This window comes from Lacerta agilis, chromosome 10 (assembly GCF_009819535.1).
Source record: "Lacerta agilis isolate rLacAgi1 chromosome 10, rLacAgi1.pri, whole genome shotgun sequence".
Lineage (NCBI taxonomy): Eukaryota > Metazoa > Chordata > Lepidosauria > Squamata > Lacertidae > Lacerta > Lacerta agilis.
In genome coordinates, this window is record NC_046321.1 from 19,699,584 (window position 1) to 19,727,294 (window position 27,711).

The following is a 27,711-nucleotide window of genomic DNA, read 5'->3' on the forward strand; positions in this document are numbered from 1 at the left end:
ATAGGAGCAAATGTCTGTGACAGTCTTTGTAAAGATTAAAACACCTTTGACTGTGCAGAAGGTAAGGTTCACTCATTAGCTTCTGAATGGCGAAACATACAGAACTGAATCTGCCTCCATCTCTTTTGAAATTCTGGAGAAGGTAGCAAAGATTGTCTTCTACTAGAAGACACTGCAAAAGGCAGGGATTTTCAGGGCAGACAGGTTTGCTCTGCTTGCCATTTGCTCCCAGAAGGGAGGAGATAGTGAAGAAAAAGCAGTCCTGTTGACAGCACAGCTGATCCTTCACCATCACTTCCCCTCTGGGGGCAAATGGCAAGGAGAGCAAACCTGGCAACTTGGCTGCTATTCTCCTCCTCCTCCTCCTCTTCCTTCAAGTTTTGTCTTCCTCAGTATCTCTATACATTTACAGGAAAGTAAGTCCCAATGAATTCAAGTCCACACCTTAAAAAAATAAATATGCAAATGACAGTCACTGGTGGGTGCAACTGATCATTAGAAAGAAATCAGCAGGCAGGGAGGTAAAGTTCAACTGTTTCCAACCCTGCTGAGAACCTCACAGAAAACTGCTGTTCCAAATCTGCTGTTTGTCTTGAGAGGAAAGCTCCCATAGGTGCCAATGGGAGATTCTGTCCCAATGCAAATAGCATCTACAGAGGAGATTTTTTCCCCAGGATTTCAGCAGGGAGGAAAGGGTTAAACCTCCACTCTGCCCACCCATTACTAAGCACTGAGATGCCAATAATCACCAGCACACACACACACAGTGGTTGCTTACCTACCTACCTACTTGTGTATTTAAAATGTGCATACTAAATGCAAATGCAAAGACACATTTGATATCAAATCTAGTTTGGACCTATGGCAGAATTGCTTCTGAATGAATGCATACATAGGATCTAGTTGCACATCTGCCAGCAGCTGCCTTTGGGACAGGGCTCTTTCTTCTCGCCCTCTCCATCTCTGCAAACAGACCATTCTGTGTGTTCCTTTATTAGTAAAATTATGTATGTCTATTGATATATGGAAGATGTTTAAGACTCTGTAGTCTCTGCAGACCACCTCATGAGAAGAGAAGACTCCCTAGAAAAGACCCTGATGTTGGGAAAGATGGAGGGCACAAGGAGAAGGGGACGACAGAGGATGAGATGGTTGGACAGTGTTCTCGAAGCGACTAGCATGAGTCTGGCCAAACTGTGGGAGACAGTGAAAGATAGGCGTGCCTGGTGTGCTCTGGTCCATGGGGTCACAAAGAGTTGGACACGACTGAACGACTGAACAACAACAAAGTCTCTGCAGAGACAGTCAATAAATTTGCTCTCCTACAGTTCAGAAATATATATTATGACAAGTGAGTTAAGCAAAGGCTGTTGGAGTTTGAGAGCCAGTGAGTGGTATAATGCTTAGAGTGTTCAAATCCCCGTTCAGTCACAAAGTTCACTGGGTGACCCTTGGCCAGTTGCTCACTCTCAGCCCAACCTACCTCACAGGGCTGTTGTGAAGATAAAATGTGGAGAAAGACAACTGTGTGTTCTACCTTGAGTTTCTTGGAGGAAAGGTGGGATGTAAATCCAACAAGTAAATAAATGGGAGTGCTGAGGGTTGTGGCTCCTGATCACATGAAAGAACCTACACGAGTACAGATGGATGGTTCCCTCCTTGGAAGGCCATAAGAGTGGAACTGGGCAATGCATGATAATTGTGTTTGGAAACAAAGGGCAGAGTCCTCTTTCTCTCTCTCAGTGCATTAGCCATGCACACAGGGTGCTAATGCCCGAAAAAGGCTCTGTACAGACAATCACATGTATGCACCAGGGTGGGGAGCAGAAATGAGCAGACATTCCCCTTCCACACATTCATTGCAACTTGACTTCTCAGAGTCCAAATATGAGAACAGATCCACATGTTTGGAAAAAGTCCTAGGGCGGAGCCTTTCTGAAAACACTGCAAGGGATTCTGGGAAAGCAATATGGTTACATTCAGTGCTATTTTTCTAGAAAAAAGAGGTGCTGGAACTCGCCATAAACACCTCTCTTGTTCTCTTACAATGGCAATGCTGCCCACCTGACAGGTGCCAGAACTGAGTTCTGATGAGTTCTGGCTGGAATAAAAAAGTCCTGGTAACATTATATCAAGAAATGAATTATAAATTATAAATGTAATTGTATAATGTATCAATGTATGTGATAGTCAATAAATAAATTAAAAAAAAGAAAAAAGAAAAAAAAGAAATGAATTTACTAGCATAACTAGTTTGGCCCCAAAAGCTGTGACCTGGAAACACTGCAAGGGATTTTGGGTCACACCCCTTAGGGCCAGAGTAGCCATGCTAAGTAAATCAATATTTTGATTTAATATAACCATTTCATTTTGGTTTTAAATGCAAATAGTTCTTCCTGGAGAAGAGACAGTAATTGCTGGGATTACAGCAGAGAGGTGGTTAACGCTTTTCTGTCCTGCTGCAACCAGGGTATAAAATCACTCATCCAAAGCTGCTATTTGCTTTGGGAGGGAAGCTGCCACTGGCACTAATGGAAGTTTTCCTCCCAATACAAAGAGCAATGGTTTTCATTAGGACCGCAGGATGGGAGGTCTCTCCCCTCCCCCAACACCTGCTGCAATCTCAGTGATTGTTCCCACCCCAGGTAGATGCTATTTGCATTTTTTTTTTAAGTGTCACTAAGTATCACATTTCATTTGACCCTTAGATCACACATTACAGCTCTTTGGGCCATCAAAATGACTTGGGTCAGCCAGGAAACCAAACATCTTATACATATAAATAGAAACTGCTTTCCTCCACCACTGCCCTTTCCCTGAAAAAAAAAAATGGTGGCCACAGAGATTGCATTGCAATGCAATGCAATGAGATCTTCCATATTATGGGGGACTCACCAGAGACATGTGTTGTTCTCAAACCAATTACCTTGCAAAGCTTTCTCTAGATTGTGTTAAATCATCTTTCCCCAGAAGTTGTGTACAGTACTGTATGCTCTCCGGTGTGTGTGTGTGTGTGTGTGTTTGTGTGTGTTGGGTGGTTCTCAGTGCTTATAACAGGATTGTGTCAATGAAGCTAAAGTTAGAGGATTTGTTTCTTATAGACTGAACAATGTGAGGCACAAATAACCTTTGGGACAAAGGCTTATTGATGTGGTGAAAGTCTCAGCTTGCTTGCCCTGTGTAATGTCAAAACGTCCCTGGGAGTTGCTTTTGTAAACAGAAACACACCTTGACAGCCACTTAAAAGATTTATCTGCGGTCTAAGCATGAGCCCAAGCCCAGTAGCATTGGGGCACTCACAGAGCATCAACAAACACTAAAAGCTGTTGAAATTATGCACTGGCATCGATTTGTTTTGGGTCGTCGCAGGAGCAAACTGCAATATATTTGATGGCATGAGTATCTGGAACAAGTCTCCTCCACCCGATGCTCCCCCCACCCAATGGACTACAACTCCCATCAGCCCCAGCCAGAAGAGACATAGTTCAATGGTGATGGGAGTTGCAATCCAGCAACATCGGCCAAGGCAGCAGGTTGAGGAAATTTGCCTTAGAATGATACTTGTAAGTACGGAATGTGAAGCAGGCTGGAAAAATAATGAAAACACCCATTTATAAATGCACATTTGAAAACTCAGGGCCACCACCAGAGCCTAAGCAAGGTATTGTTGCAAGGGAAGAGGACGTGGCTGGACGCTTCAAAGGAGGCAGCACTGGCACCAAGAGGTGGCACTTTCCATTTTGCTTCAGGCGGCAAAATCTTCTGGGCCGGCCCTGCTTATGTTTATGGAAAGTGAAGAAAGCCTTTTGTAACCAGGCTGTGGGTGCAGGAGGAAAACTCATGCTTGTGGTGTTTGCAACATTTTGGGGTGGCTACTAGCACTCTGTGAGAAAACTAAGAATGACACAGATGCAATATCCACCAGAACAACTTTCCACAATAGCTCTATATTCAGAGACAATGTGCCATTACTTACCAGGTCCTGGGGACTGGCAACATGAACTGAGTATTGCTGTCATATGGTTGAAGATGGCAATTGCTTGACCATGGAGCAAGATGAGGGAGAGAAGGGAAGCTGGGCCACAGAATCAGCTCTGCTGAGAGAACAGCAACTTTTGTCTCTTCCTCTCCTTGAACAGTCTTCCATAGCAGCTGTCTGTTCCAATAACTAGCATAAGTAAGAACTGGTGCCTGAATTTTCTTCTTTTTTTCTTCATCCCTCTCAATCCCTTTTCCTTTTGTGCCATGTGCCTCTTAGTTTGTAAACCCAAGCTAAAGGGCTGTCTTATCACTGATCTTCCTTAGCTGCTATGAGAGCCCTTTGTGGCTGAAAGGTAAGGTTAAAAAGGCTTCAAAGAAATATATACTGAGCTAGAAGGATTGTGGACATTTGTGCATTCTTATCTTAAGAACCTTTGAGGGTATTTTTGGGGTAACTATCAAGGACAAAGGTGTCCCCTCTACCATCAGAACACTCAATATCTGACAGGAGAGACAACCTCCTTTGAAAGCGTCATCCAGAAACACGCTCAAAGACTCCGGTGGCAGAGCAGGGGAAAAAGATCCACTGAACTTTTTTTCATGCAAGGTAGGTCTGCTTATGTGGAACTCTGTTGTTTTGTTCTGAAATGCCAGCCATCATCAATATTTCAATAGAAGGAAACTGACAGGTTTACGTAAGTCAATATAGCACAGAGAAGTTGTGGCAAGATTTACTTTCAACAAGAGGGAAGCCATGCCGTGTCACACAAGGGATAATTGCCCCCATCATGCCCTGCTTGTGAGCTCCCAGGTAGTAGCTAGCTGACCACTAACAGAGACAGTGAAGTGGGCTCGATGGACTTTTGGCCAAAAGCAGCAAAGCAATGTGTCTATGCCTTTTAAGTCCTGGAGATTGCTTTGCATAGAGAAGCCTTCCCCAACCAGGTGTTTTCCAGATGCTGCTATCTATATCTTCCATCGTTCTTGACCATTCGCCATGCTGCCTAGAGATGATGGGACTTGTAGTCCAAAACATCTGGAGGGCTGCAAGTCAGGGAAGACTGGCATAGGGATTTGGGTGCAGATATTGCTTAAGGACAAAGATGGACAACATCAGCACTGACCCACTGTCAACCCAGCCAGATGGGTGGGGTATAAACAGACTATTTTCAGGTGAGGAAGACCTTCTTAGCTCTTTTAGCATTCAGCTCGTGGTGGCAGAAAGTGAAGCCTGCCGTGGAAGCATATTTTCATACTTACCCCCTGTTCATTCATTCATTCAATCAATCAATCATGGGAGGGGAAACATTTTCAGGAAACACATTATGAAATCATTATGGACTAGAGCCTTAAGTTGTTTTATTAAAAGGTGTAAATTACAACCAAGTTAGTTATTTCAGGGCAGGTACAATCTGGGGACAGAGACCCACTCTTGCTGTTATAAAACGTAAAAAGTCTGTTTTACACATCATAAGACGGCCAGTCTGCGCAGCATACGGACAGACCATTCTGACATCATGGAACCTCGATAGAACACGTCCTGTGGGATTTCCATGTGGGTCATAAGTCCTGCCCTTAGCATGCAGAGTCAGGCCTAAGAAGATTGGACTCCAAAGGAGGAAGGGGGGTGGGGTGGGATGAATCTATACTTTCCAATATACAATAGTAAATCAGGTACTAAATGACATCACTGCCTTTTTTATTGAAGACTTCTACAAATGCGGTTAAGGTTATACACTTAAAACACTAAAGTAAAAAATAAAAAAGAAGAAGAATAAAGAGGGTGAATTGATACGTTTATTTCTTCCTATTGTACAATTAAGCTATAAATAACTTCTGGATAAAACGCCTAGGTGTCAATGAAACTTGTTAACCGATTACATTCGAGGAAGTCCCTTTCCTGCATAGCCCAGCACATCTTCACTATTCCAGTGTCTTCTCCTGTTTCTTGCCTTCTTTTTTCTTTTTCTTGGGCTCTGTTGACACAAGAAAAAATTAGTGTTACAAGAGCATCAGAAACAACTCCACAAGGTGCCATAGCTGGGCATTTGCTAGGGCCCCAGGACTAAGCAGAGGAATCGCTGCCCTAACAGTGGTAACCCATTGCTCACTTTTGGACAAAAGCATCCCAGAAGATCAGAGGTAGCCTAAGAGGATGCTCATTTTGCATGCCTTGTTTCCTCCAGGTTCGGGGGCCATCTGCAAGTGCCTCTAAAATCCTGGTGACAGAAATGATCAGAAACACAGCCAAAGTCAAAGAAAGAAGAAATGTTTCTTCCCAAACATTTACAGTGGGCCCTGATCCAACCTGAATTGAACTGGAAGCCTTGCAGAATCTTCAATTTGGGTCAGGAGGAGGCAGGAGAAAGAAAAGCACAAAGGCGGACTCATCTTGGACCTGTTCTGACCCTGGGAAAATCTAGGGCTGCCTTAACCAGCTCCAGCAAAATCCCAGTTGACTCAAATTAGCCTGAGGAGTTGCAGGATCCAAGAGTCATCCGGAACCAGTGCACAGCCCTGCTGGTTACTAAAGCACACCTTCTTTTTCTGGTGGCTAACACTTACCAGAAGTGCTGGTCCTACCATTTTATATTTCCCAGAATGTCTCGTTCCAAGGGATTCTAGGATGCAGAGGCAATGGTCACAAATGAAAAGGGGGGGGAATGAAAAATGGCAGCTGCCAGCCTGATGGGTTTTATCCTACCCCCAAATGACCAGGGAAAATTTGTCCCTATTATTATTATTATTATTATTATTATTATTATTATTATTATTATTATTTGTACCCCACCCATCTGGCTAGGTCCCCCAAGCTACTCTGGGCGGCATCCAACAAATATTAAAATACATTAAAATGTCGCAGATTAAAAACTTCCCTAAACAGGGCTGCCTTCAGGTATTTTCTGAATGTCAAATAGTTGCTTATCTCTTTGACCTCTGATGGGAGGACGTTCCACAGGGCGGGTGCCACTACCGAGAAGGCCCTCTGCCTGGTTCCCTGTAGCTTTGCTTCTCGCAGTGAGGGAACCGCCAGAAGGCCCTCGGCGTTGGATCTCAGTGTCCGGGCTGAACGATGGGGGTGGAGACGCTCCTTCAGGTATACAGGACTGAGGCCGTTTAGGGCTTTAAAGGTCAGCACCAACACTTTGAATTGGGCTCAGAAACGTACTGGGAACCAATGTAGGTCTTTCAAGAAGGTGGGTGGACTGTAGGACCCTGTCAGAGCCCTCACACCTCCTTCCTGGAGGACTTGCTTTTCACTTTCATTGCCAGGCACATGCTGGAAGGCAGCGGAGGACTCTACCCATTGAGCTTCCTGCCTGCATGGCTCCTCTCAGCCAGGGAAGGAAGGGCGGTTGCCCAGTTATGCCTCTGTGTCTCGCTGCCTCCTTCGATCCCTTCACCAGGCAAGGCAGGCAGCCTTTGTTGACTTCACTCTGTTCCTTCATGCCAGTAAATTCCATTGAACAAGGCAGAGCTTACTTCCAAGTAGACATGTTTAAGATTGAAAGCAAGAGTAAGTTATTAATAGGATAGGGTTGTGAAGGGCTAGGTTTCTTAGGGGAGGTGAAGTAGTTGCTCTCGCAGCGCTCAATGAAATTATGTAAATATGAGAAGTAAATATGCCAAGAGTCCTACTGCACACAAACACTGACCTGGGATCAAGTGGGACTTACTTCTGAGTAACCTTATACAGAGGGCGAAGCTCCAGGATGCAATCTTCCGCATACACGTCATGAAAGTAAGCGTTCCTAAACATAATGAGACCTGATGTCATGGATTGACTGGACACAGAGGAATGGCGGGAGGCACCAGCTAGGGAACCACCAAGGGAAGAAGTTTCAGAGCCTGGGGAGTGGTGGTGAGACAACGATAAGTGGTCAGAGGCAGATGTCTGGGAGAAGGAGCTGTCAGAAGCTGAAGAGGTAACAGGGTTTGTTGAGAAGGGAGAGTCTGGCAAAGAGAAGTCCAGAATCAAAAGTTGCAGCAGGAAAGGGCAGAGGCCAAGAGATGGAGATGAGTCAGGCTGGTGAAGAAGCCGGGTTGTCTCCCTTTCCTGCTGTGACCAGCTCCCCTCCCACCTGGTCTCCCAGGACAAGAAGAGATTTGAAGAGGGAGGAGCAGAGACAAGTGTGTCAGTGCAGTCTCAGATTGCTTGGGAAAGACCCAGAGAAGGAGATTCTGTAGACAGCTGTTGTAAGGTGGGGATCTTCAGCTTCCACAACGGTCTCATAGGGAGAGAAGATTTGCTGTGCTCCAGATCGTATGCAGAGTACTTTCTCTCTGCTAGAGGTAAAGAAAGGCCAGGACTCCATTCCCAAAGCCTTTTTCCTCTCAACTTCATCAGAATCTAGATGGTTCTCCAAAGCAGCCTCTGTGATTTTATCTCCTCCTCCTCCTCCTCCTCCTTCTCCTCCTCCAAATACTTGTACGGAGGTTGTTTCCATTTCCACATCACAATCTGCTTCCTTCAATTTAGTGATTCCGTGATCCAGTCCTCCCAACTTTTCATCAATTTGGTCTGAAGCTTCTGTGTATTCCTCATTCCCACCTCATATTCCTCTTCTTCATCCTCTGGCTCTTTTTGTTCATCTTGACCAAACACTGATCTGAACATTTTCGATTGTTCAGTCATCATCAACCGTTTAACAATACCAATGGTCACTTATTGATCCCAAAGTACCTTTGTCATACTGGATGCTTTTTAATGTTCTGGATATCATTAAGCACCCAGTCCACCTTAATGCCCCTCCTTAGAATCACAGCTACGATTGCATCATCTCAAAGCAAGCACATTCCTTTCTCATGGCTAATGATGGGCAAAAGGGGTGCCCGTCCCTTTAAAGCAGCGATACTGATGTAGGATAGAATGTCCCTATTTTCAGCTGAGGAATGTTGGCGAGATCTCATGAGATCTTGCTGAAATCTTGTGAGATCTGACTGGAACCTGCCACTGCCACACAACCTGGGTAAGGGAGGCTTCTGCAGGAGGTGGCAGCAGAGTAGGGTGGCACTTTCCTGTTTCACCTCAGGCGGCGTAACGGGATGTGCTGCCCCTGCAAGAACGCAATGATGTACTCCAGAGGTAGCCACGGTGATGGACCACCCATGTTGTGGACTATTACTCCCATCATCCTTTACCATTGGGCATGCTGACTGAGGCTGATGGGAAATGTAGTCCACAGCATACCTAGAGGACCACAGTGGTCTACTCCCACTGCATATATGTAATGCCACTTCAATACATAGGAGAATGCTTCTTAAGATAATTTTTTAAAATAATATACAGGGGCTCAGAAGCAAGGGAGGAGTGATGAGGAATAGTCTCTGGTTCAGGCAGAGGCGTTCTGATCACAAGTGCCAGCTCTACTTGGCATGCGAAGTATTGTCTCAGGGTCTAGCTTAGAACAAACTGAAAATAGCAGGCAGCTCCTGGAGAAACCAGGTCACGGCTCAGTGGAAAGCAAGAGAAAGGTTTTTACACATACATCTATAAACACAGAGACACCAAGACACCTCCCAGCTTTCCTTCCTTATTTACTGCGGAAACTGGGTTAACTTCCCTGAAAAACTTATTTGACCCTGCTTCCCACCCCCAGTCCGTTTTCTCTGCCCCACATGCTGGCTGTATTTCCCCCCTGTCTGCTAAGGGTAGAGATTTTTCTTTCTTTCTTTCAGAAGAGAGGCAAAGACAGAGAGATGGCAGATGATGGAGGCCAAGCTACCGAGAGATTTACTGAGGCAAGCAGATCCAAACATGTTATAAGGATCATAGAATTGTAGCATTGTAGAGTTGGGATTTCATTACTTATTTTTAGAAACATTCATGGTGGTTGTTTTTAAATAATCCATTGATATTATCTCATTTTGATTTTATAGCGTCTGCTGTTTTTAAGTACTACAGTATTTTTATTGCTAATTTTAATGCATTTATACCTACTTTTTGTAAACAACTTTGCTTAGCCGTTTTAATTTTTGTATGGATAAATCCTTGTTTTCTGACTGATGGTCGAATAAAATGTTGATGATGATGGTAAACAACTTAGTTATTAAGCAGTATATAAACCTTGTTAAATAAATTAATTACATAATTTGGAAAATCATATCATGGGAAGTGGCAGGCCTACACTGAGTGATCTGAAATTAGGACTAGTTCTAACACTGGGCAAACTAAGATGTTTGCAGCAGGAGGCAGTGGGGGCAGCAGCCACGACCTGGCTGTTCCTTCTAACTCTCCACCCACCTACTGCTCCCCAGGAAGTTCTTCTCTCCCAGGACCAAATTAGAAAACTTGTGGCCAAATTAGACAACTGCACGGTTCTTTTGTTCAATTTTACACTAGCTAGGGGTTCTAGTTAAACTTAAAAAGCATACCTTATGCAAGATGGAAGCCATCTACTGGTATCTCTGGTTTAGGACACAATCCACCATCCCATGATTTTCTCTTGATCAGCCACAGACCAATCTAATTAGCATCCATTTCAGTTTTGGAAGAATGCTGTTCCAGTCTGGGCTACACAGTTGTCATGGACTGGCGGGATGCAGAGAGTGGTGGGAGGCACCAACTGGGAAACCCCCCAAAGGAACCCCCATGGGAAGAAAGCTCAGTGCCAGGGGATTGGTGGTGGGACAGGCATAAGTGGTCAGAGGGAGAAGAGGGGGCAGACTGGGAGGAGGAGGAAGGTGTCTGGAGCGGAAGAGGCAACAGGGTTTAGTGAGCAGGAAGAGACTGGGGCAGAGAGCAGTCCAGACTCAGAGGCAGAGGCAGAGGGAGACCAAGAGGCAGAGATGAATCAGGCTGGTGAAGAAGCCAGGGAGTCTCTCCCTCCTGCTGTAACCAGCTCCCCTTCCTCCTGGTCTCCCAGAACACACAGGGAAATGAAGAGGGAAGAGAAAACAAAGACAAGATGAAGGAATGTTAGGTTTCTGGGGCAGGAACCAGTGGGAAGGCAGGACCATCAGTCCTCCTCATACCTCCCTCATTGGGGCAAGACCTACTGGGAAGAGTTGCTGCGATCATTAGGCCTGCACTGTTTTGGTTTCTTTGAATAAAGAGTTAACTTCACTGGCACCAGGTGTTTTATCACTAACCTACTCCTGACTCCGGCTCCTGACAACAGTTGATGTCTAAATTCAGGATGATTGCATGCAGTTTGTATCACAGTATAAGCAGCTATTCTGAATGCGGAGCCATTCATATTGACTCCTTAATGGAAGATAACAAAATCAGAACAGTCCAATGAATCAAGTTTGCAGGGCTTATTGTGCGGGAATTTAAATTCCTCTACAAGTGCGTTGATTTCTCAAAACGTATGTTTGCTTCGGCAGGTTGGAGCCGTGATCCAGCATCATTTGTATGGCTTCCATGGCTTTTTAGGATGCTACAACAACTCACAGTTGTTAAAATTGAGCCAGCCCCTCCTCTTACTGAGAAAAATAAATTGCGAGAAATAAAGGTTGTGCTTCGACTCTTGTTTCCCATTTGTGGCTTTAAATTGTGGGTTGCTTCTAGTCCTTGGGCACTATCTCTTCAACATAATTGCCTTCCCCCTGCTGCTTTTGTAGTAAAGGTTTATATACATAAAGCAAAGGTGATGGCTTAGAAAGGGCCGCCTGCAGCTATTCAGCACTGCTGAGCATTGCTATCAAATTACTAATCCATCACACCTAGACCCAACAAAATCCACGGGGCTTATTCCTATGTAAAGGTTTCGTCAGGATTGGGGAATTCATTCCCAAGATTTCTTGCTTAACAGGTTTGTGAACTGAGCCTAGTGTTGGCATGTTGAATGTTTGCATGTTGGCATGTTGAATTGTTTGACCCCTGGATCTTGGCATATGACTATGACAGGTCTCTTTGTATCACCGACATTTATAAACTCTAAGTGCTTCAGTTGGCGCTATAAACATGAAGCAGTCACTTAACTCTTGTGGCTTTGCTCAAGGGATCTCAGGCTCTCTGGTTTCACAAGAATGATGAAAAATCTCGAAATATTCCTTCACAATGAGATCTGCTGGGCAAGGAACCCCCCCCCCCCAATTTCACGGTGATGGGCAGGTTGCCAACTTTTCTCTGATATGGCTGCTATGCCTTTAGCAGATGTATGGCAGGCAGAAACTTTGCATGTGCAGCATGCTGACAAATGAAATGGGGAAAAGCCTCCCCTGTTGGATGTCCACTTGACCCACATCTCTTCAATTCACAGCCTACAAGAATAATGCTGAAAATCTTAAATTCTGGGCCATGAGCATAATACAAGCAGGATACACCAAACAGGTATCCTTTACAGAAAGATCAAGATCTACACTAGATCCAAACTACACCTCTTCACAGTCCCCACAAAACCTCAAGTTGCTCTTTATACATCTCTTTTCTGTGTTGCACACTGCTCTGCATTTTCCTACACCTTTGTGTGTTTATCCGTTCCATAGGTTTTGCAAGTAGTGAGGCCTGTGAGGCAATGAAAAGTACCATCTTTTTGCTGTTGTTGAAGCACAGTTAAACCTCCTCTTTCTCCTCCTAAATTATTTTATTAAATTTACAACCCACTCTTCCTCTCAAAGGAGCTTAAGGCAGCAATAGCTTGGAGGCAGAGCTCGTTCCTTGTTACTTTGTGGTCTGATGTGCTTCACACTATGGGTGGTAGAAAATAAAATACTCATCAAAACGATACCAAGACATGGGGTAAGTTGTCAGCTGCCTCATAGACGGGAAGAAAGAAAACAGCACCTGGCTGCCATTTTCAGCAGCGACCCGGCATTTCTTGTCACATAAAGTTCTGTCCTAGAATTCAAGCTCCTTCTCATTTCATTTCTATATAAATATAACAACAAATCATAACTGCCACAACTGAATATAGACAGTTCTTCCAGATGAAGACAACCCGTTAGATATTCTCTGCAGATTGAACATGTCCCCTTTCCCAAAGTTTCCTAACAATTTCAAGCTTCTTTCACCTTCTCGTTCTTTCTGAATATCCTTCTGCAGCTTGAAAATCTGATTGCATTGCCAATGGGGTCACCATCAGAGCTTCAACATTAGTCTAAACTCCATACCCTCCAACATTTCTCCAGAGCCTAGGGCTTGCTGATCAGAAGGTTGGCGTTTCGAATCCCCGCGATGGGGTGAGCTCCCGTTGCTCGGTCCCAGCTCCTGCCCACCTAGCAGTTCGAAAGCATGTCAAAGTGCAAGTAGATAAATAGGTCCCGCTCCGGCGGGATGGTAAATGGTGATTCTGTGTGCTGCTCTGGTTCACCAGAAGCGGCTTAGTCATGCTGGCCACATGACCCAGAAGCTGTACGCCAGCTCCCTCGGCCAATAAAGCGAGATGAGCACCACAACCCCAGAGTCGGACATGACTGGACCTAATGGTCAGGGGTCCCTTTACCTTTAAGAAAAAGCAGGACATTCCAGGATCAAATCAGAAACAAGGACAGCTTCTCCAAATCAGGGATGTCCCTGGAAAATAGGGACACTTGGGGGGTCTGGTATATAGAACTTATAAGTAAATAAATACATGTTGACATAACAGAAAGATGGGTGAGCACCACAACAGTTTGGAAGCATAGTAACTGCTTTCCAAAGGTTAAAAAAAGGCTGGAAAGAAATTGAAAAGAAATTGATAGTGATTTGCTAAAGTCTCGAAGAAGGCTTGCTTGCTTCCTTTTATAAAAGGGCAGTATGACTGTGTTGCTGTTTTTTGTCATGCCAGCTGCATTAACCTACTGATAGGATCTGTGTTTTAAACTGGTGGTGCAGCTTTGCTTTTATTATTCCACAGGTGTGAGAATTGCCTCTTGAAAATTCCTGTGAGGTGCTTACAGAGGACAAAGGATGGAGTGAAGGAGACAAGAAGGAAGGGTGGAATTAACTACAAGGAAGGAAGGAAGGAAGGAAGGAAGGAAGGAAGGAAGGAGAAGGGGGTGTCAAAGCCAGACAGGAAGGAAGGCAATGATTTACCCATTTAGAATAGTAACGAGAATAAACATTTGCTTAAGCTGGATCTTTTTATCACAATAAGCATAATAGCTCCAGGCACTCTTGCTGGTGATGGGCACTGCTGAATGCCAAAATATGCCACTGAAGGAAGATGTAAAGAAATATATATATGCATTGCTAGTTCACGCAAGCAGCACAAAAAGCGTCCTAAACTCTTCCTGAACCAAACTAATAAAATTCCTTCCAGTAGTACCTTAGAGGCCAACTAAGTTTGTTCTTGGTATGAGCTTTCGTGTGCATGCCAAGAACAAACTTAGTTGGTCTCTAAGGTGCTACTGGAAGAAATGTTTTTATTTTGTTTCGACTATGGCAGACCAACACGGCTACCTACCTGTAACTCTTCCTGAACCGTATCACTTCAGGGTGTCACATGTATGTGTGTGCTTGATACTGTTGAAGCCCCCCCCCCCCCAAGAAAGGCTCCCTGCATATATTCAATTAGCTTAGACAATGCTCTTCAACTGTGGGTCCCCATATGTTGTTAGACCACAATTGCTGTCATCCCTTTCTGGGGATATTTGGAGGTGTGGTCCACCAGGACTTGGGGACCCAAGGTTGAAGAGCACTTGTCAAGCAGATGACGCTTCTCTCTGAAGGAATCCTTTACAACATGCAATGAAATTTTTAGATGGGGAGAGCATTCAGAATATGGCCCCAGTCCTCCTACTGTCAGAAGTGGTAAACTCCAGAATCCTACCTCCACCATCCACCTCATTTGACATATTGTTCCTTGATAATTGTTCCTTGATAATTTGTCACCCCCTCCATTATGGAACACGGGGCGGCCCGCCCCCCACCCCCTTGCTACATCCCTGACCTGAGGTGAACCGCAAAATGGTGCCTCTTCCCATCCAGGAAAGATGGGGGAAAGTGAAGATTGACATCAGGAACAAAGGGGGAATAAAGAGCTGCATCAGGATTCACTGCCCCTGTGAATTCTGCTGCCTGAGGCGTTTGCCTCACTTTGTCTCATGGGTGGGCCAACCCTGTCTCACAAGTGCTTCATTCGTCATGGCAATGGGCAATGGAGCTGAGCAGGAAGTCCTTGGCCGCTCCTTTGGTTTCCCCCATTCTCCAAAAAAACTTCCAATCAGAATTAAAGAAGTTGTCTACGTGAAATCATCACTGAAATAATTGGCTGAGAGAATGTGGTTGTTTTTAATGTTTTTTTTAGAATGTTTTAAACTGATTGTAATGACACTGAATTTGCCACCCTGGGCTCCTTTGGGAGAAGACACAAATTGAATAAATAATAATAATACTTTTTTTAAAAAAAAGAAAACCTTTTGCAGCTGAGAAAATCCCTCACTTTTCTGTCTAATTACTGTGAGCAGCGGCTTATTCTTTTGATTTCTGTAATGCTAATATATACCACACTCCTGTGAGCCAACCTAATGAGCAACATTAAAGACGGAGGGACATAATAATCAATCATGAAGATGCATCTAGAAACACAATAATATCACATGAAGGGAAATGCTGGGCCTCGTTTCTTATTATGGTTGTGTTTTTCTAATAGGACTGATGAATGAGTATTAAACTGATTGCCTGGGTGAGTTTCCCCCCTGCAATTAAGCGTGAGACCTGAATTCTTCTTTCAGTTACCTAAATCATAATTTGGGTGCTTTTACAGGGATATTGAAGGGATGGAACTCTTTAACCTCAAGGATCAGATAAACCAACTAAAAGAAAAGAAAAGAAAAGAAAAGAAAAGAAAAGAAAAGAAAAGAAAAGAGCAGCCAAACTCTTCATTGTTAAGCTGAGGCTGGCTTTTATATTTTCAGCTTGGGATGTCTGAAGTATAGAATATTGAACTGTATCCAGGGAAGCTCTAAGACATTTTGCTGTCCGAACAGAAACAGTAAATGGTGCTCCCTCCTCAAATCAAGCTATAAAGAACCCAAGGACAGTCAAGTTGTTTTGGTATGTGAGGCAGATAACCTTACAAGTACCTCTTCTTTGGAATAAAAAAAATATTGCAGTTGCAATGGCAACTAGTATTATTACTATACACCAACACTCACAGCTTAAATACCAGTTTGCTGCTCTTTCATCTTTAAAAGCAGCTGCCCTCCATTCCGGTTTCCTGAGGCCTTCTTCTGATGCCCCCCCCCCCCATTGCAAGAAGGTCTTAAGAAACGGGAGGAAAACCTCATTTCCCAAAGTCTTAGAACTTCTTTCAGTGACAGTTCCCTGAGGCAAAAAAAAAAAAAAAAAAAAAAAACAGTCCCTACTAGAGGTAATAAGAGATGTGGGGACCAAATGTGTCTTCGACACCTAAAAATGCCTGAAATAGCTAGCAAGGACTGTGTGGACGAGAAGCAAGCAGAAAACTGGATTTAAGAAGGACAAATCTGAGGGGGTTTGAGGAGCCACTTTAAAATGTTGGCAGGGGGATATGGCCTGTGGCACATGGGTTAGCCATCCCCAGGGCTTTTTTTTCAGCTGGAACTCACTGGAACTCAGTTCTGGCACCCATCAGGTGGGCGCCATTGCCATTCTAAGAGAACAAGGAAGACGTTCATGGTGAGTTCCGGCACCTCTTTTTCTAGAAAAAGATCACTGGCCATCTCTGATGTAATGTGCATAGCTCTCCTAAAATACAAACTGGAAACAGTGCTTCTTACAGTGCAGTCCTATACAGCAAAATGGCCCTGTGCCTTACTTTACAAAGGTCAATCCTCCATTTGATGGTCTGTCAGTCCTCTATTTTGAATGTGCCCCCCCCTTTAGAAAAAGTGCTGTCCAGTGTTCAGTGTAAATACAGGGTGAGTCTTTTAAAAGAGGCCCCGTGGAATATGTGTACTCTGTATCCACGGGGCCTCTTTTAAAGGACTCATCCTGTATTAGGAAGGAAAAACAGCAGGGAACTTGAAGCTGCCCATTAGCAGTTAGCTTCTGAACAGCAGATTTAGCAAGTTTCCCCGAGAACCTGGTCACAGTCCTTGCCTACTATGGTTCAATGCATTGAACCATAGCAATGATTAATGAATGTGCATCAATACATACGTTAGCACATTTTATGCATGTAAGTTGTACATGTTTTATGCAAATCTGGATAATCTTGGGCTGAGTTTGAGCTGAGCAAACTTAACGCAGAGCAACTTGGCTCCTCTCATTTTACAGGGCTGAACTGAATGGCTGTGGGTGGTTGAGAAGTCCCATTCTGCTAAGATTCCCTGGGAGAGTTCAAAGAAAGAAAGAAAGAAAGATATTCCTCCTTTTAAGACCACTAGATAAGCTCTCTCATAGATTTGGCAATTCAGCCAAGATACCCATAGGGTCACCCTTCACAAGAGGAAGTTTCAGGTGCTCTCAGCCTCCAAACTCCTATTAACAAGTCTCTGCAAATGATCAAGACGAGTGGTTCTCTCCCTGTGACTGTTTACCTGTCTTTGGGAGCTGACGCTTGTGGGTTCTATTTTTTAAAAAACCAAGCATCTTTGTTTAAATGTGGACTGCTTCATACTGTATTTGGGTTTTTGGAACCCTGGTGGAAAGACACTTGTCAGGAAACAGCAGCACCTGCTGGCAGAAGGCGGCACTGCAGGCCACAGCATTAGCAACACCCGGTTGACACAAGCTGCAACAAAAGAGGGACACCTAGGGGTGGAATTGGGACCAGAGACATGGCAACGTGTGATGAGTTGCCCATTCAGCTGCTCCACTTCCACGGAGAAGCCTTTCAAGTCACATCAGTCCAGATGGACTCTTATCAGGCGCCAAGGAGCAACCACAGAAGGGGATCTCTGGGAAGCAGCAGTCACCAGAAAAGAACTCCCACAAGGCCCACAATAAAGGAAACATGCCACAGCATTGTTGGTCAAGGTCTGGTCACTGCCGAGATGGGAGACCACCAGGGGACTCTGCCTTGAATTCCAAGGAAGAAAGACGAGCCATAAATGCAATTAATGAATTAAGAATTGATGCTTTAGCTGAGATTCCTGCATTGCAGGTTCCCCAGAAGGATGTCTTATAACCGTCAGGTGGTTGTTTATTTCCTTGACATCTGACGGGGGGGCGTTCACAGGACAGGCGCCACTACCGTAAAGGCCCTCTGCCCGGTTCCCTGTAACCTCACTTCTCGCAGGGAGGGAACCACCAGAAGACCCTTGGAGCTGGACCTCAGTGTCCAGGCTGAACGATGGGGGTGGAGACTCTGGATTCACCTTCCACTCTCTGTACACGACTGTATACGTGCTTGCATGGACACCCATGTGTAATACAGAAAGGCTGCAGCCCATCACTGTCCCCACCCTGTGTTTATGGCTTGTGTCAGTGGAATATCTGGAAGGTCTCTCCTATACCGGTGGTTATAAAACACCTCATGAGCAGAGTCCCATTAACACACTGTATCCAAGGTAAAAAAATTGTATTTTAGGTGGTACTTATTAATTTAACAATAGTGATACCTTTCTTGCTTTGCTGCATCACAACTGTTTTCCAATGTTTGTGAGACACTAATAGATCTGAAACTACCACTTGCTGACTTTCTGGAACACATTCTCTTACAGCAAACAGACCAGATGATTACATTCTCTTAATTGCTATATTTCAACTTTTTAAAAACAACAACAACAACAACAACACTTTACTGCCACCACATCTGTATAAAAACACCTTGTGTTGCATAATATACTGGTAATTGCCATTCTACTGTTTGCAGTATTGGCAATAATATCAAATTCTGCACCACTGTGCTGCCATAAATCTATTGTCATGCAGACTTCAAAATCGAGCTACCAATAATAATTGCAAGGAACTGATGTTTTATTTATTTAATTTTTAATTTTATTTATTAGATTGGTATAATACCCTTCTTCCGAAGATCACAGGGCAGTTCACAACACAAAAAAATAAAAAGAACGAGGACACAAAATATATAATAAAAGGAAGAACAAAAACGAACCAATGACCCCTCTCCCACAAACACTTTAAAAGGACACAGAATGTTAATCAGTCAAAGCCAAAGGTCTGGTTAAAGAGAAACAACTTTTGCCTGGCAGCTAAAAACAAATAATGAAGGCTCCAGGTTAGCCTCCCTGGGGAGAGCATTCCACAGATAGGGAGCCACTGAAGGAAAGGCTCATTATTGTGTTTACACCCTCTAGACCACTCATGGAGGAGGTACATGGAGAAGGGCCTTAGATGATGATTGCAGGGTCCAGGTGGGTTCTTATGGAAAGAGGTTGTCCTTAAGGCATTGTGTTCCTGAGCCATTTAAGTCTTTATAGGTCAAAACTAGCACTTTGAATTGGGCCTGGAAACTAACTGGCAGCCAGTGCAGTCGAGCGAAGATCCGTGTAAAATGCTCAAACCATCTTCCCCCGGTGAGCGAATTTCCCAAACCATCTTGAGACATCTTCTTATCCTCTCTATCTAGAGCAAATGTCTTGCATGCAGAAGATGCCAGATTCCCTCTCCAGCATCACCAGGTACGGCTGGGGTTGTCACTGGTCAGAAACCCCCAGAGAGTTAGTCGGTGTAATCAGTGCAAATGATACTGAGTTAGTTAGATGGATCAATAGTCCAACTCAGTAGAAGACAGCTACCTATGTTCCTTTTTTCCGTTTTTGTGGCTCACATGTCAACAGTGAACAGGAATCAATGATCTTCACATAGCACATAGTCCAACTATGGCTTTCGCTCCCGCGGGATGGAATGACGGACACCGACTTGGATGGCTTTAAAGGAGGGTTAGGCAAATTAATTGAGGATATAGCTATCAATGGCTACTAGCCACAATATCTATGCCATATCTTTTCTATCGGAGATAGCATGCCTCTTAAAGCCAGCTGCTGGAAATTGCAATATTGTACTCATGTCCCGCTTATGGGCTTCCTACAGGCATCTGGTTGACCACTTCAAGAACAGGATGCTGGACTAGTTGGACCATTGGCCCAATCCAGCAGGATATATATAGAATCATAGAATTGTAGAGTTGGAACGGACCACCAGGGTCGTCTAGTCCAAACCGCTGCTATGCAGGAATCTTTCGCCCAAGGTGGGTCTTGAACCCACAACTCGGAGATTAAGAATCTCATGCTCTACCAACTGAACTATGTTGTCTCAATGTACAGGTAAAGAACAGTGGTGGGTATTTTCTAGTTTCTACTCTCACTTCGCATGGAGTCATGATGATTCCTTCCCCCACTCTTACTCAAATCTTCTGCAGTACAAAGACAAAACGTCAGCATGAAGTCTTCCCTGAAGGTAAAAGGTTTGAGACACACAGCTTTAAAGGACTCCTGCCTCCTTTGTTTTCTATCCTGCATTCGTCTCATTATCCAGAGCAAGTAAACCAAAAGAAAACTGTGATATTTGATTAGGCTCTCCTGTTTTTCAGGTGGCAGCAGGAACTCTGAACCAGTAAACAAGCATCCATGCAGTGCACCTTTTGTGATGGGCACACAATTCCTTGTCTTAGACACAGTGGAACATTTCACAGCTTCAGTTCCTGCTATCATTTCCCCTGTGCACACAGCACTTGTTACAGCTGCAGAGTTCATTAAAAGACCCAATTAATTAGAACTTTTTAAAAAAACCACAACCTTATTTATCTGGGATTGACACAGGTATGCCTGTGGTTGAGAATGCAGATCTCTGTGTTCTGGGGCTTACATGGTAAATTATTCCAATATCCTGATCATCATCATCATCATCATCATCAGCAGCAGCAGTATCATAAACACCATTACAGTAATAAGTGTCTAACATTACCTGGCATTGTATATTACATTTAAAGTGCAAACAGAAACGTGTTCCTGGCTGCAGAGTCAAAGTCGAAAATCAACCACTAGGAAGGGTAAGGAAGTAGACATGGTTTAGGAAGAAGGAATCAAATGAAAGGAAGAGGTGGAGGGGAGGATTCCAAACCATAAACTAGAACTGCTTCAGTGTTTATAGAAGATCCAGGGCAGAATAAATAGGTTTTTTTAATTTAAAAGACAAGAAGGGGAAGGACAGATAATGCCCTTCTTATTATAAGAGCAGCATAAATATAGCTCAAGTGTAAACCAAGCACACAGATTTATCTTATCTGAACATTGGTCATTTTTGGGGGACCTACAAAACAAAAAGAATCTTTCTACAACTTTTTTTCACCGGCTTGCCTTTCTTCTTAGACCTTGACAAAATGGCTTAGTTTTTTCTTTAAGGCAACACTCCCTATCCTCCACAGCCAAAGGAGGTGTTCCCTTTCTTAATTTATTTATGTATTATATACCGCTTGATTGTAACAAAACCTCTAAGTGTTTTATGGTGGCAAACCTTACTTTCAGTCAATTGTCTATAAATCCTATAAATCTACTTTATCAGTAGTTTCTTTCAGACAATATGAGATGCATTGTCAAGATCTATTCTAAAGGAATGTCATAGCCGGTCATTTCATTGGTAGTATTTTGTTCAACCTGGCTAGAGGGCGATGCCACAATGGGAGCTGCAGCAAGGGATGATGAAGGATTCTATCGAAAACAGAAATGGCAGAGGAAGATGCCAATGTAAAGAGATGGCTTGATTCCATCTTTTGGTTCCATCTTTCCTCTTTCAGACCGATGCTTACCAATACATCTGATGGAGGTTTAATGCTTTGTGGGTGGTAGCTAATGAAACCATGCAAGGGTACCATGAAGTTATCAGCCAATTTTTGCAAGTGTGAGGTGTAGGAGGGGGGAGAGGGGAAACTAAGCAAGTAATAACATCTGACACAAATAGCTCCAGTTCTGCCAGTTGAATATGAGGCATTGACAATCGCCCCTGGAGAACACAGTGCAGGGCTGTCCGTCTGTTCCATTGGGGAAACGTTGGCCTGGACTGATCAGAAAAGTCTTCTCTTGAAGACTACTTTTTCCTGAAGGTGTGTTTTAGCTTACAGGGAGCCATCTTTGAATGGCAATTATATTCCCTCTTGTGGCTGAAGGCTGGTGGGTGTTTGTTTTGAATGGTTGCATGATGGATTTGTGGGCATGTTCATTGCTTTGCACTCAGTAAAACTGGGTGGTCCATTTCCCTTTTGTGGTCTGGGCTTTTGTTCCTGCTTACACAGTCTGTGAAATTCTAGTCAGCTCTCAAACAGGCCTGTGCCACTGCTTACCTGTCCTTTTAACTAGAGATGCTGAGGACTGGATCTAGGGCTATCTGTACTGCTAGCCACTGAGCTAGGGCCCTTCCCTGCCAAGGCAAGTGTTGAAAGAGACCGAGAGCAATGATGGAATGATGGGAAAGGCTCTACATCAATGATTTTCGAATGTGTGTTACCTTGAGGTTTGGGTTTGGTAAGCTTCCCACAGGGCTTTGAGATGGTGACCGTCTTCTGGCAGTCTGCATTGTGTAGGGCTCGCTTGAGGTTCCCAGTTCGAGTCTTCAAGGCAGTGTTTAGGTCACACTCTCCCCATGCCTGGAACTGGTATTTACACTCCGCTGCAAAAAAAAAAACAAGTGAGCACATAATATTTTATTATCAGCAGTTGAAAGGTAAGAACAAAATATGGCTACTTGAACATCCTTGTATGTAGGGTAGCTTCATTCCCAAACAGGGCAAAAATGGTATTGCTTTTTTGTTCCAATTACATTTGCTAATATTTATGTTAGGTCATCTAGGACCAACCTCTTTTATATCAGGGATGGAGAGCCTGTAGCCCTCCAGATGTTGCTGGACTCTAGGGCCACACTCTAGAGGCCATATTCACACCATGCATTTAAACTCCTATGATACCACAGTCATGGCTTCCCCCCTAAAGAATTCTGGGAGCTATAGTTCATTAAGGGTTCTGAGAGTTGTTAGGAAAACTATATTCCCCTCACGGGAGCTACAGTTCCCAAAGGAGCTTAGCAATCAATCCCTCTTCCCAGGGGACTTTGGTTTTTTGAAGCCCAAATCTGCATTACAGAATTTGGAGAAGTGCAAAACGCAAAGGGTAACTGTGTTTCACTCTGCACATTAGTCTGGGGAGCTGCAGAACTTCTTGAGTCACACACGCATACAAATGCAAAAAGTGAATTCCTCATGCACTCCGAGCAGGGATTTCGGACAACAATTTTTCAACATGATCATGAAACCAAATGAATTATCTCTCTGCCCACCTGTCTGCCTTTACTTATGTTTTACTACAGAAAATTGTCTTGTGGAATATTGCATTTTCACTAGGTTTTCCTTTTACCCTGCATCAGAAAAACAAACACTCCACAAATCTTAATCCTAATGGAAGAGAAATGCCTAATTTTGTAGGGTGATATGCTCAAATCTCCAGAAAATGAAGGGAACAGAATGTTGCTCCTAATTACTTTTCACCATTGCTTTATCATTTAACTGTCTCATCAAACTGACTTCCTGTTGCTCAAAATTTCCTGTTCTCCCAGAGACTTTGATCAGCTAATTAACCTACTCAGTCTGGCATGGCCATCTTAAAAAAATTAAATCACTCTGATTCTTTTTTGAACTTTTGGAGAGATGAAAGGAGCTTGAAAACTCACTTTTGTCCTATGATGCCTCCACAACTTCCTTTTTCTGATATGTCATCCCATGGTAGCCCACAGCACTTCCTCAAAATTCCAAAGGTGCCCTCTGGCTCAGAAACGTTGGCAACGCCTAATCTAACAAATGGTTCAAAGTATGTACTCATATTTAGCATAATGGTTAATCTCAATCCTGTAAACATTACCTCCAAATTGCTTCTTCCAGTTGCAGGGGATCTTACACCTTTGCGTCTTCATTGTTTGTTTACAATCAACTCCAGTCCGGGTGCCCTCACGGGTCCCTAGTCCACAGTCTCCACTAGTAGGGACACAAACGCTCCATTGCCATTCTCCACAGTCAGATTTTTTCACCTTCTTCTCTGGAAAGAACCACAAGGAACACAACTCAAAAGAAAATAAAGAGCAGGATGCATGTAAAGTAACTCGTGTGGACTGACTGCTTGGGACGGGAGGTGACTGCAGTGGTGTAGCGTGGGTTACCAGGAACCATGGCTGCACCAGGTGGAGGGGGGGAAATGGATGGAGTACACATAGGCATTCAACTGCCTAACGGCATTTGCGTCACCCAGCGATCATAGCAGCAGAGATAAGAAAAGAGGGATCACTTCCTGGTTTGCATGGAGAAGTTGTTTTCAACAGACCCTAGCGACGGAAGCATGCAGCTGTATTGAGGCAACACTGAGTGTCAAAATTTTGCACCCCTCACAATTTTGTGCCTGGGGCAGCCACCCCTGTGGCCCCCACGCTGTGCCACTGGGTAACTGCATCCTTGCTATACTCTACTTAATACAAACCTTGAGGCAAGTCTGAGATCCCCCTGCTTAACCACTTATATATGATCAAACTGTGTAAGATCAGAGCTAGTTCTTTGCTAAAATTAACTGATCTTGGGGTTCAGCAACCCATTCTTTCTCAAAAGTTTTCCCCTCCCTCACATAGTCATGCAGCCATTCCAAGACCTGCCTGAGTCAGACAGTTTTGAAGATATGATGCTATATTTCTTCCTTGCTGTAAGCCAACGACTCCAGGGATGTCAGATTCTGCTGCATTCAATTCCTCCATTGCCATTTACAATGAAACACAGCATCAGCAACTTGTCACTTCAGCAAGTCCCCAGTCACTTTGTCAAAAAAAAGTTAATGGTTTCTTTGTATTTCATAACAGAGCACAAAGTACTTGACATTCTCGCATCAGTTGAATCTGCCCCCGGGGGGAAGAAAGAGTAGATGAGCCTGCCCAGTAAAACCCTAATATTCGCAGTATGGTTTCAAATGAGGCACAAGGAAATTTTTGAATGAGGCACAGAACCTGAAAAGCCTGAGTTGCTTTCCTTCCAAAGAAATCTGCCCCAGAGTGTGAGCCGAGAAGACAATTGGTAGTACCCCAGACATACAGAAAGACTGTTTTACATCTGGCACACGAAGCTGCCTTTTCAGGACACTTGGGGTTTAGGAGTACATTAGAAAAGGTTGTAGAGAATTTTATTGTCCTGATGTGTTTAGAGATGTTAAGTTATATGTCAGGTCTTGTGATGTATGCCAACGAGTGGGATATGATGGAGATCATAAACATTTCCTGTTGCAGCCCAGTGAGATTATTGGGGAACCATTCACTAAAATTGGAATAGATATTATTGGCCCAATGCTACAAAGCACAAAATCTGGCAAGAAGTATATTTTAACTGTTATTGATTATTACACTCACTTTTGTGAAATGATTCCATTCTCACAAATCAATGCCCCTTTTGTGGCAAGAGCTTTATTATCAGTAAGTGTTTTTTTGTCACTGGGGTTTACCACAAACTATTGCCAGTGACTTAGGTGGAGCCTTCATATCCTGGTTAATGCAGCATATTTTTGAAATTACTAAAATCCTGAGAACCAAACAAGACATTTTCATCCCATAGCATAGGTCATGGGCAGGCAAACTAAGGCCCAGGGGCCGGATCATGCCCAATCACCTTCTAAATCCGGCCCACAGACAGTCTGGAAATCAGTGAGTTTTTACATGAGTAGAATGTGTGCTTTTATTTAAAATGCATCTCTGGGTTATTTGTGGGGAATAGGAATTCGTTCATATATTTTTTTTCAAAATATAGTCCGGCCCCCCACAAGGTCTGAGGGACAGTGGACCAGCCCCCTGCTGGAAAGGTTTGCTGACCCCTGGCATAGGTAATATGACCAAATGATAGGAGATTCACCAATGTAAAGAAGAGCAAAAATGTTAAAAACGCCAAGGCAATGAAATATAAAAAAATGAATTTCAAAAAGCTATTTAAACTTCTTGAGAGTCCCTCAAACAGAGGGAACTTGGCGATACCTCCAGTCAAGGAGCCACCCAAGCTATCTAAGCAAAAGAATACCCTAATCCCTTGCTCAGATCGTGCATTGGAATCTCTGGACTCCCAAGTGTACCTATACACACCAAATGTCAAGCAAGATCCCCTGATTCAAGATCCTTGGGCCTACGTCTTATCTGCAGATGAACCCAAACCCCATAAGAAGAAAATTCCGCCAAACAATAACTGGAAATTGGTATTGTCTCAAGACAAACTTGTTCTGTCAAGATACCCTAAGCCCCCAGGATTTCAACGACAAGAGGAGCGTAAAGCCCACTTATGGGACTTTTTAAAGGCCTATATGCCAGGTATTCTTATCAATCCTACTGACCTAGCTTATGTCGAATATCTACACTTTGACGGCATTCGTGCTAGGGCAGTGGTCTCATTTCGAGACTGGAGATTGGCAAAAACAGTGTACAAATGCAGAGATCGTCTGAAGATAAGCGGCGTAAGAATATCAAGACATTTTAAAAATGAGGTGCCTCCAACACCTCTTTTTCCTCATTTTGTAACTTTTTCAAAAATCCCTCAACATAAGACTGATCAACTTGCCCTAATTGATTTAATCTCCTCAGATGGAAACTTTAATCACCCGACCAACCTGACTACCAAAGACCACCAAAAGACGGACTCCCATGGGCTTACGCATGCGACAAATCAAGGAAATGACCTTGATAGTTTTGAAAACAACTTATTATACTCCTACCAAGTTCTCCCTCAAGAAGCCCAGAGTGAAATACTCCACAAACTTGACACCCTGCGCTCTTGTTTGATAACCCTGACAAAGGAAAAGATGGAGCCACTCAAGCAAAACCTGCTTGATTGTGCTTCAAACTCTGCCCCCCGTCTATACCATCATGAGCTAGAGTTGTGGGTTGGAAAACCATCTGCCCCTCTCTGCCGGCAGGTAGCTGCAGAGATGAACCCACTTGTCAACAAGCCGGAGGTGAAAAGTTTCCCTTCAGTCCCATCTCCCATACAACTTCCCTCCGAGGCAAATATAGCTACTTCGTCAGCCTGGGATAAAATGAGAGAACTTAACGAGTCCGAATTGGGTACCCCATATAAAGTGCTTAGCACGGACATGCGGGTATCCAATCGTATTAAGCCATTTTCTTCTAATGTGAGTAAGCTGAACATGTCCCAAGATATTATTGTTGAAGATCCGATAGGACCAAATGATAGCCACTACTATGATATGTGACTTGATTTGCAGTGGGCTCAGCCAAAGTGAGTTAATTTGAGCTCATTTCAATCCAGGCATGAATTAAGGTGGTCTCCATTCTGAGCTAAGGAGAAATGGCATTCCTGGTGATGTCATCAGAGGGCGACCACTCCTCAAGGTCTCACCACTCCTATTTCCTATGAGCCCCACACTTAAAAACGAAGCAAAACCCTGGTGCTAGCAAGGCCTCACAATGGGGATGCCTCACTATCAGAACTTTGATTATACATTCAGCAGAATTTCAAGCAAAAGGTTTCATGGCAGCTGCAGTTCCAGTGGACCTTGATATCCAAGTAAGATCTTCAGGATGCATGGGAAACTGCATGTCCTATGGATCCTAGATCCTGGTGCCTGGGTTGCTGCGATGGCGGTCCCGAAAATGCCATGCAAACCCTATGGAAAGGCTTCCCCCAGTGTAGCTGAAGTTTGATCACAGGCTTATTTGAGGAAATTTGGGCCAAAATGCCAACAAACATTCATAAAGATTTTGTTGTTGTTCAGTCGTTCAGTCGTGTCCGACTCTTCGTGACCCCATGGACCAGAGTACGCCAGGCACGCCTATCCTTCACTGCCTCTCGCAGTTTGGCCAAACTCATGTTAGTAGCTTCAAGAACACTGTTTTATATATATAGATTTTATCTATATATAAAAGAAAACCGCAAATGGTTGCAGAAATAGTTCTCAGTAGCG

At 43.8% G+C, this 27,711-nt stretch overlaps 1 protein-coding gene across 1 annotated transcript in view; it reads right to left on the reverse strand.

Annotated features, from left to right (window-relative positions):
* Positions 1 to 5,315: 5,315 nt before the first annotated feature.
* The window catches only part of PTN (pleiotrophin), an 89,016-nt gene continuing 66,620 nt past the window's right edge, over positions 5,316 to 27,711 (reverse strand). The window contains exons 3-5 of the mRNA XM_033162274.1: positions 23,641 to 23,814; positions 22,238 to 22,399; positions 5,316 to 5,957 (exon numbers count right to left, since the gene is read on the reverse strand). Of these exons, the coding sequence (XP_033018165.1) occupies positions 5,905 to 5,957; positions 22,238 to 22,399; positions 23,641 to 23,814 (389 nt within the window). The 3' untranslated portion in view covers positions 5,316 to 5,904. The remainder of the gene's footprint in view (positions 5,958 to 22,237; positions 22,400 to 23,640; positions 23,815 to 27,711) is intronic.